The sequence below is a fragment of the Macadamia integrifolia genome, unplaced genomic scaffold (genome assembly GCF_013358625.1).
Source record: "Macadamia integrifolia cultivar HAES 741 unplaced genomic scaffold, SCU_Mint_v3 scaffold3324, whole genome shotgun sequence".
In the NCBI taxonomy this organism is placed as follows: Eukaryota; Viridiplantae; Streptophyta; class Magnoliopsida; order Proteales; family Proteaceae; genus Macadamia; species Macadamia integrifolia.
Genome location: NW_024869398.1, coordinates 10,103 through 20,105, shown reverse-complemented (window position 1 = coordinate 20,105; position 10,003 = coordinate 10,103). Strand labels below are relative to the sequence as shown.

The 10,003-nt window shown below is 37.3% G+C and overlaps 1 protein-coding gene and 1 long non-coding RNA gene across 5 annotated transcripts; one reads left to right on the top strand and one right to left on the bottom strand.

Moving 5' to 3' along the window:
• Nucleotides 1-651: 651 nt before the first annotated feature.
• LOC122068012 (glycosyltransferase BC10-like) lies at nucleotides 652-5,161 on the top strand. Its single transcript, XM_042631832.1, has 2 exons — nucleotides 652-1,875; nucleotides 4,150-5,161. Exons 1-2 carry the CDS (start codon nucleotides 1,300-1,302, stop codon nucleotides 4,789-4,791), a joined length of 1,218 nt encoding a protein of 405 aa, XP_042487766.1. The 5' UTR covers nucleotides 652-1,299; the 3' UTR covers nucleotides 4,792-5,161.
• Nucleotides 5,162-5,912: 751 nt separating this feature from the next.
• On the bottom strand, nucleotides 5,913-9,995 carry LOC122068013. Of its 4 annotated transcripts, XR_006136946.1 has the most exons (5): nucleotides 7,975-9,995; nucleotides 7,274-7,380; nucleotides 6,884-7,168; nucleotides 6,404-6,446; nucleotides 5,913-6,279 (listed from the first exon to the last, which is right to left on the bottom strand). It is a non-coding gene; the product is annotated as an uncharacterized LOC122068013 (long non-coding RNA). The 4 variants fall into 4 exon arrangements; XR_006136944.1 differs by lacking the exon at nucleotides 6,404-6,446 and having other exon boundaries at nucleotides 5,913-6,324; nucleotides 7,975-9,993; XR_006136945.1 differs by lacking the exons at nucleotides 5,913-6,279; nucleotides 6,404-6,446 and having other exon boundaries at nucleotides 6,542-7,168; nucleotides 7,975-8,130; nucleotides 9,418-9,994.
• Between the last annotated feature and the right edge of the window lie 8 nt (nucleotides 9,996-10,003).

Genomic DNA, 10,003 nt, shown 5'->3' with positions numbered 1-10,003 from the left:
CTCTGCCTTAATCGTTTTAGGTGCTCTGCATGGTTCATAGGGCAAGGTAGTCTAGGGTTAAACAATAACTAAATAGGATTACAATACATGGTGGTCATTTTACTACCTCATGTAAAACTCTGAGGGGAAATATTGTTTGGCAACATCTCTTATGTCACTATTTTAATATACGCAAATCCATATTTGACAAGACTTGTATTTTGAATATGAGTACAGATCGCTTACCTATACTTTGGACTCTTCCTTTTTTATATAGGAGTTCCTCGTGTACAAGGAAACATACCACAAATACTCCACCCCCATGCTAGTTTGGAGGGGGGTTTCGCGAATCAAACAAAGTAGTAGGGGCTTTATAGATACATCACACATGTACACTTCACATACAATTAAAGGATGACATGTGTCCTACTTTGGCATTGAAAGACATTTGTGGACGAGCTACTCTTTCTTTCAACCCTTTCAATGTTCGTCTTCCCGCGTGCTTAAAATAATATACATGAGACGTACACGAGTAGGTGATTAAGACTCTTTCAAAAATAATCCATGTTACACTACTCCGTCGTACAAAACCAGGTCAGGTCAACTGCTATTCGTTCTTAAAACGTGAGCTGGAAGACCACGTCAGCTTAGTTCCAGTACCAAGTCTCTCTCCATTGCTAGAGCCTAAGAGGAACCGTTTTTTTTTCATGGTGACCGTTGACGCATTAGCGTGGAACGAGCGTTTCACGCGACATGTTTCTGCCAAAAACACAGATATTTTCTTCCCGCTTTCTTGCCATTTAAATATTCTTCTTCTTCTTAATCACTTTTGATTATCATTCGAAAATTTTCATCTCTCTTCGATTGAATTCCATCAATCTTTCCCGCTCTGTACAAATTCTTTCTTTGATCTCTGAGCTTTTCTGTTTCGGAAGAAATCGATTTGAAAAAATCCGGACAATTGGCGTAGAAGCTGGTTGGTTGCATGTGAACCGATTCCGTGATTGATTTCAAACCGACAGAGACCGACAGAGATATTAATTCAGAGGTGAAGAATCGATACTCTGTTAGATAGAGTTTGAACTTCAAGCTTAGGTTTATTCCTCTGTTATTGTTCTTTGGAGGGTGATTTTTGGATTTCTAGGGTTCGGATAGTTTAAATTGGTGTTATCCGCAGAAGAGATTTGCCCTTGAGATTTGAGTTTAACAGTTTGATAAAATCGGCAGGTCATCAAACTGTTTGATGAAAATTGGGTTTCTGTGGTTTCTCTCAAATGAAACTGAAGTTTATCTGATATTTCTGCAATCTGCTTTCATTTGATGCGAAGTGTTAGTAACAAAAGGTTTCAAAAGGGGATAAATCTTGAAATTTATACTAGAAGTGAAATGAAGGCCATGCCAAGAAATAAGGCTGATGGAAAAGAGGTGGACAAGTTTACTACTTACATAATTGCAACCAAGGAATTGTCGCTTGGAGTTGTGAAGGTTGTATCATTTTTGGTTATATTCGTAGCCGGCGTTATTCTTGGGTTGGCAGCAAGTGCACATGTTACTAGATACATTACTTCTTCACACAATGATCTATTCTTCCAATCACAAAACTTTTTGGGTAGGAAGAGTTTTGTCAACCCAACCTATTTGCAACATAGTATGACAGATGATGGGCTATTTTGGATGGCTTCAATGGTGCCAAAGAAAGATGCCTATCCATACAACAGAGTGCCTAAGGTGGCTTTCATGTTTCTGACCAGAGGACCATTGCCATTGAGACCACTATGGGAGAAATTTTTTCATGGTCATGAAGGGCTCTTTTCAATTTATGTTCATGCACTTCCAGGGTATGAGAGCCATGTCTCAAATATGTCTGCTTTCTATGGCCGCCAGATCCCAAGTCAGGTATTACTTCTTTCTTTCCATTGACATATAAGAGCATATATTTCAATCAATTGAATCATAGCTTCCTTTGGGAAATTCTCAAGTAGAAACTAGGACCTTGATTTATGCTCTTTTCTAAATTGCTAAGTTTTTCCCAAGTTAGATTCCTAGTTCTTTCTTATAATAGACAATCAGACAGTTATTTTTTGTTGAACAGAACTTATCTACCTTGAACATAAAACTTTTTGGTATTTGTCAATATATTTAATGTGTGAGGCAACATCCTCAAGTTTTTCATTATAGTTCTCAAATGAAAAAAATGCTTAATGATATTGAGGTGTACAAAGATAGGCAGCCCACCTTGGAAGGGATTAATCAGAACTCTAGCATGATTTTTTTTTGCTGAGAGGGTTAGGTGAAGTAGTGCGGTACTGATGTTTGTGATCAGTCACCAACATAACAGGATCGAAACAGAATAGGAAAGTCCAGATTTAGGTGAAAATTAACAACTCCTAATCCACAACTCAGATTAGGAGACCCTCCTGGTCTAGTACTAATTTATAAGCCTAAAAGATGCTGAAAATATTAGTAAGACCCAAGGGTTGGATCTGCTTGTGTGGGCAATTCCTAGTGTCACTGAGAGAACTCAAAACTAGTCAATCAACAGATCTTTTGAAGAATCTGATATCAGATTCAATACAAGCAGTTTCAGATTAGTTTATATTTATGAAATCAGAGACAACAGAACAATAAAGATTTGTTCATGAATCCTATCGAAAATAGGAACTGTTGGTACTCCAACCCAGATTAGGAATTCAAGATTCAGCCAGCAAGATGAAATTTTGAATGCAGAAAACAAATCAGGCTACTGAACAATTGATATTTATGAAATTAGATCAGTGATCAGACCTGTGATTCTTAGTTACCAGAACCCCTAGATAGAATTGGAAAGCTGGTTCTGCTGCAGGCTGTTGCACAATAACTTGCAGTGCTATTTGAAAGAAATCAAACAGAGAAGAGGATGAGATGACCTGGGTTTCTCACCACAAGGTCTAACTGGAATCACCACCATTACTCCAGTACTTTCTCAGCTTCACCACCAAGACAAGAGGTCCTGAATCACCACAGGATGATGCTCTGATTCACCACAAAACAAGAAACAAAACTTTGCATTAACTGTCAGAATCATTTGCTGCATTGTTGCCCTTGAGCTTCATCTATAAGAATAGAGAAATACAAATCATAAACTGGACCAGGAGTGGGAATCCTCAGCATAATCCAGTTAAATAAGTAACTAAAAGCTAGATAGGATTAAACAGAAATTGATTGGTTAGCCAAAAGGATAAGGTTAAGTAGAACCTGATTAGCTAATTCCTTGGCTAATTCAATGGACCACTAAACCAGGTTGACTAACTTAACCAAGTGACCTAAAGGAAAAGAACAAATCAGGCCACATTAAGCCTGAGGATCAGTCCAGCAAAGGCTTGTGTTAGGCGTGATGGTTCTTCTTGGCCCTTCTCTGATATGTCTTCACTGCTGAGTGTCTACTAGCAGATGCTTAATAGGTAGATTCATCATCATACCCACTGATCTTAGGCGGTTGGAAGCTGGGATTCGAAGATGGAATTTTAATTCTAGTGTGTTTGTCAAAACTCTCAGAGGTGGTCTGTTCACAGTCACTTTCTCTTTTGAACTCGAAGTTTTAAGAAGCATAACATTGGGGGGCAGGTGCATCCAAGGCCTTTAATTATTCCCTGGTTCTTGGAAACTGTACTTTGTTTTGATAAATAAGGACCTTAGAGGGGCAAGAATTGTATTAAGGTTATTGGATTCCCCTTCATGCATGTTGGTTCATTCTCTTTGTGGCAATTGTAAATTTCTGTGGATCTTTCATAAGAACAGATGAACACTCTTTGCTGGAAAATTTTAGGCACAAATTTGTGTGGAAGACTGAAGATCAAAGTTAGGGATCCTTTTTTTTTTTTTTGCTGCTGCTGTTGTTGCTGGTGATGGTGGTCCCCTTCCCTCAACTGGGGGGACAATATTTTTATTGAGGGGGAGGATCTTATTTTTGATGAAGAGATATTGGGATTCACATACCATCAAGATGAATATCTCAAAGTACAATCCATGCAATATTGTGTGAAGTTTTAAACCTACAATAATTTAGATTGTAACAAATGCTTCTTTAAATACAATTATCAACAAAAAAATCCTACATATTTCATTTATTTATGCCTCCACGGAACACTTTTATTCTGATACAATAGTTTTCTTCTCCCTATTTACCTCCAGGATGTTCAATGGGGATCAGTAACTATGTTAGATGGAGAGAGGCGTCTTCTCGCCAATGCCCTTCTTGACTTCTCGAATGAGCGGTTCGTTCTTCTTTCTGAGAGTTGCATCCCGATATATGACTTCACAACTGTTTATAAATACCTCATTGGCTCTCCACATAGCTTTGTTGAGTCCAATGATGATCCATCCCGTTACGGACGTGGCCGTTACAGCCTCTTTATGTATCCATACATTAAGCTCCCACAGTGGAGGAAAGGATCCCAGTGGTTTGAAATGAACCGTGCTCTAGCATTACACATAATCTCAGATAGTGAGTACTATTCTATCTTCAGTAAATATTGTACGCCTACTTGCTACCCGGATGAACATTACTTGCCAACTTACATAAACATGTTCCATGGAGGAATGAATGAAAATCGGACTCTGACTTGGGTTGATTGGTCAAAAAGGAGCCCTCATCCAGCTACCTATGGAAGGTATGATATCACAGAAGGTTTTATACAATCCTTAAGGAATAATGGAACAGATTGTTCATATAATTCCAAACGAACATCTGTTTGTTACCTTTTTGCAAGGAAGTTTGCTCCCGATGCATTGGAGCCCCTACTTAACATTAGCTCAACAGTAATGAAATTTTGAAAATGTGTAATTATTTTGTGAAGATCTTTTTCTTTTCCTATTTCCCTCTTTCTACTTTTGGTTTTCATTCCTCCTATACGTGTAGAATTCAAGTTCTCCATTATGACAAGATGGCTATTGGATTAGTTTAGAAGGGAAACCCTGAAGATCTACAAGAACAGAAGCCATGTAACAGTTTACGCTGATTATGGATGCAATATGCCTCTATTGGTGTCCAGACTAATCCAACCCAAGCTTTTTTTGTGGTTTTCCAAATTCCAATCCTAACAAGCCTGCCTATTTCATGTTTGATTAATCCTGGTGTTTGGACCATGAATGGGTTGACACCTCTCCCCGGAGTTTGGTCGAATACGTGAGGTCAGCGGCTCAGCCTGTCAGATATGCTTCTTATAGTTCAGATTTTGAGGATTGTTCTGGTTCAGAATTTCCACATCTTGCATATATGTAATATCTTGTGATCTGGTTATGGGCTTATAGCCCACAGAGTATAATTGATCATGGGCTTATGGACTCTTGAAGATTCAGGCTAAATACATAGGGGAGTGTATGACAATTTGAATCTGGAATTTGAGGGAGACTGGTCAGCCAAGCTAGACTGAATTATCAGTTCAGCCCAAAGTATCTACTAAGTCGTATGTTGGATGGAGCCCAAATTTTTTGAAGGTGTCAGTCCCTGCTCACATGTCAAGTTTCAGCACAATCAAATTTGGCCAAGTGGTAAAATAAAACTAATAAAATCGAGGACCACCAAGAGAGTGTACACCAAGACAATTACGAGTAAGGTGTATTATGCTAATAAATACTACCTTGTCTATCCAAGAATTGAATAACCTTATAATCCTTCCAGGTGGCATAAAAAGGTGAAACATCTAGAAAGCCTTCTCTTGACAGAACTTGGATTTGGCAGTTTTAAAACTGTCCTATTAAGTTTCAATCCCATTTCTCCCCCATTCCCTTCTTCCTACCTTTCTGAAGCCTTGACAAGCATATATAGAAGTGATCATGGTGGAATGCAGAAGTAAAGTGCGGTTGGAGCTATATGACCTTGCCAATCCATACTCAGTGAGATTTCATTAGTGTTTTTATCCTTGAATATCAACCACAGAACATAAAACGCCATCTTGATCAGTCCAAATTTATTTTTAAAAAAATTGAGCTGTTGAATTAATTCCCCAAACACTTGACATGTGGTTAAACTAATTTGATAGAAAATCAATATGATGAGATGATGTGTACATGCCCCACTAAACAGTACTGGATTCCCTTCCCTCATATTTTTTTAAATATGATAGACATAAATAAAGATAAACTAATACAAAGTGAAGAGTACATTCCTATATCAGCATCAGCACTCAGATAAACAACTCTGCAGGCTTTTTTCTCTATGTAGAAGCTGCCCAGTAATCATCATGGCCTCACCACTGTCATCAAAATGCGGTGTTGCCAGAAAGACGGCACAACTCAGCAAAAAAAACCTAGCCAGACAGCCTCTTCTACAATAGTTTCCAAGCATAGTAAGTATAGTCCAATGTCCTGCGAATATTAACATTAGAAAACTACATTTATCAATGGAATGCGAATAACTTTTCAAGCACAACAGTGGAATGCCAACCTCTGTATTGGAATACAGTAGAGCTGCTCTAGTTTTCTGAGATCTCAATACATAAGATTGCACGATAAGGAAGACCCAAAATACTTGAATTAACATATCTGATCTCTATCTTGCTTTTTCGAATCCAAAAGAACCGAGTTAACACACTAATCAATAACAACATGATATTTATAGCACTAGACTACCGTAAGTATATTGAACTAAGGTCTTACAAAACAAACGTGTGTTAAGCATGATGACCATACATTCCAAGTAGTTTGGTTTAACAACAAAAAAGGAAAAAAAAAAAAAAAAAAAAAATCCGCATGTACATCTGTAAAAGAGACCAAAAAATTGTCCCTCAATCCACCCGGTACATCATTAGTAACAAGAGATTAATATGTGGGGACAATTCGAATCAAAATTGTCATCCTTCCATGACTCGCATAAACATTTCATTTGGGCCCGGAGCATAGAAAATTTATCCGCCAATCCACTTACCAATTCCTTTTGTTCAATGACAATAGCCCTCAATCCACCGATCTCTGCTTTTTGTTCATTGATATTTTCCTCCAATGTCACAGCCTCAGTCTGCAGCTCTGCATTCTCTCGGGAATATGACGCAGCGCATTGTGTGACCATCCCATGCACTTGTTTCAGATGATCCAACTCCGTACATGCGCACTCGACCATGGGAACTACAATTTCCCTGAAGATTTTATCTTGCACACCACTATCCCCACGTCTTTCTTCAGGTTGTTTATTAAGTTTGTCATTCATTAGAGCCTGCATTAGACAATACACAAACGAGTTGGGAAAAAAAATATTGAATTTAGCACATAAAAGAATAATTAATCCTTACTAGTTCTTTTATGAGATTATTAAACTTACAATCTTCTCCCCTACAATAGGGTCTGCAAAGATGCATCTTTCTTTGTATAAGTCACCTTGAACATCTCCAAACGAGAGGGGCACAATTCATCCCCGTGCTCCTTATGCTAAACAAAAACAATAAATTAGTAAAGGAGTATTAGTTGAATCTTAGACTGAGTGAACATCCATTAAAAAAATTAATAAATTAAAAAAGATATTTTCTTCCCTTCTCAAATTACAACGGAAGGGGTCTTTCCAGTGGTATGCAAAAATTTCAGGTTGGACCTATTCTTGGAATTACGCTCTGATATTTTCTACCATTGTTCAAATACACATAATTAGAAGAGCAATATAATGTGAACCGACTAACATAATCCAATGTTTTATCCCATAATAGGCTAAATTACATAATCCAATGTTTTACCCCATAATAGGCTAAATTACAACAACAACAAAATCAGCCTTAACCCAACTTAATAGGGTCTGGTTAGAATGAATTCAAACATTTGTAATGCGCTCTAAAGTACATAAAATTACAGTCCTCATTTCATAAATTGCACATCGAAAAATCACTAAGCCCGCAAAAGCGAACAGTGTTTGTTCCTATCAGTCAATTCAACAAGCCTTCTGATTGATTAACACGTCCATTTGCCACACACACACAAATACAATATAAATTACATTTAAAATACCAAGACAAAATGAAAGTGCAGAAATACCTTTTGGCATCGCCAGGAAATCAGACCTAGGGCAATTAGTACTCCATGTCGCTTCTTCCAGTCATTAGAAACCGATAACGGTTGACAGGAATTATATGCTCAGGAAATGATAACGATGAGTACGTTCCATTGTATCCAGCCATTTCTTACGATCTTCTGCAATATTAAATTTATGTCAAACCAGGTAACAAATATAAAGGGAAATAAAAATGCTATTTGTTTTCTATATTACATAGATCTTATTCACTACATCGTCTTTCTTTGGATGGGGATTTTCTCCAATCTGAGTATGATAAAGTAACAAGGCTTTATCTCAAAAAATAAAACAAGAAGGACCCAACTTAAACAGAAGGGCAGAAATATGTAACCACCTTGGATCCAGGTGGAATAACTCAAGGGGAAAAAAGAGTACTACGTGCACGAAAGCTAATATGTAAAGATCTCAGATCCAAATTCCTAATCATAATGGATAAAGGCCAAAGGCCTAAATAGCTTCTGGTTTTGTACTAGCATCCTTTGCAAAATAACTTCGAAAGTTCAATGAACCAAAAATCAAGATCCAATTACACAACGAATAGAGGAATACTGAAGAATAAGACGATAAATAAATTCCAAAGTTCAATGAACCAAAAATCAAGATCCAATTACACAATGCATAGAGGAATACTGAAGAATAAGACAATAAAGTGAATCACAGTTTCCATATAAACCAACTGAAATAACCTCATAACTTGAAAGTATTCTGCTAGGTGCAGATTCCAATTTCTAAGGATAGTAAATCTGACCAGACAATCTGGCCCAGCAAATCAACTCCTGGGACAAGGAAATTCAAGGGCATTTATAGCAGCTTCTAATCCTAAAATTTTAATCAGAACTTATAAGCCAAATGGGGTTCCAGGGGTTCAACAAATATAGTTATCAGCATCCAGATTCATATGATATGCCTAGACTTGATAATAACCTCAAATCTCACTGAAGTAGAAGAATCCAACAGAATATGATAAAAATATATCAAAACAAGTTCATCTCTATCAATGTATCCTAGGAACTAAACAAATAAAAATAATAGTACCGTATGCTCTTTACTCATAAGGGGGGAATGATAAAAAAATTATGTAGCAGCAAAGATGAAACAATATTGAAGAAAAACTTTCTCGATAACAAAACTTAAAGCAATTTCTACCAAGCGCAATGCTACTGGTGCCACGACTAGTGCACACTCCTAGATTGAATAAATACATAAATACGGGCCCAAAAACAAACAGAAAGCAACATGCATGAAAAGACAACCAAAAAAATAAAAAAATAGTACCATGAAAACACGCTCCACTCAAGATTTTGCACTATACCATAGGAAGAAGCTCGTAAATTAACATTACCATCACCAGCAATAAATTGGAACATTTTACAATAGGGAGAAGTTAAAAATGAGGGAAAACTAACATGAGTACCCAGTGCATGAAGCTCCCACCACTGCGAGGTCTGGGAAGGGTCATAATGTACGCAGCCTTACCCCCGCTTCGCAGAGGCTATTTCCTGACTAGAACCCATGATCACTTGTTCATAGTAGAGCAACATTATTGTTGCACCAAGGTCCACCCTCCAATATATATATATATATATACATATATAAATTATGTATATACAATAATATTAAAAGGGCACCTAATGCATTAAAGAGGGAATCTCATCAATTAAAAGTAGAGCACATGACATGATGCATAGCCGACAAGAAACCAGAAAAAGATGTCACACAATGCATACACAAGCATAGAATACGTAAACATTTCAAAGGCTTAATCAAAATACATCATGTAAGTTCTACTCGAATAGATAGAATATATATGCACTTGCGACCAATGATACGCCGAATCAAACAAGCAAAGCAAAGTGAAGATGGTGCAATGTAAAGGAATAGTTATCTCAAGACTCCACAAGCGTAATGATTAAGCAGCTAGATACAAAAGCGGCACAAGAAAGGGCATAGAACATACACAACAAGCAAGATGGGGTGGTGGGGGGGGGGGGA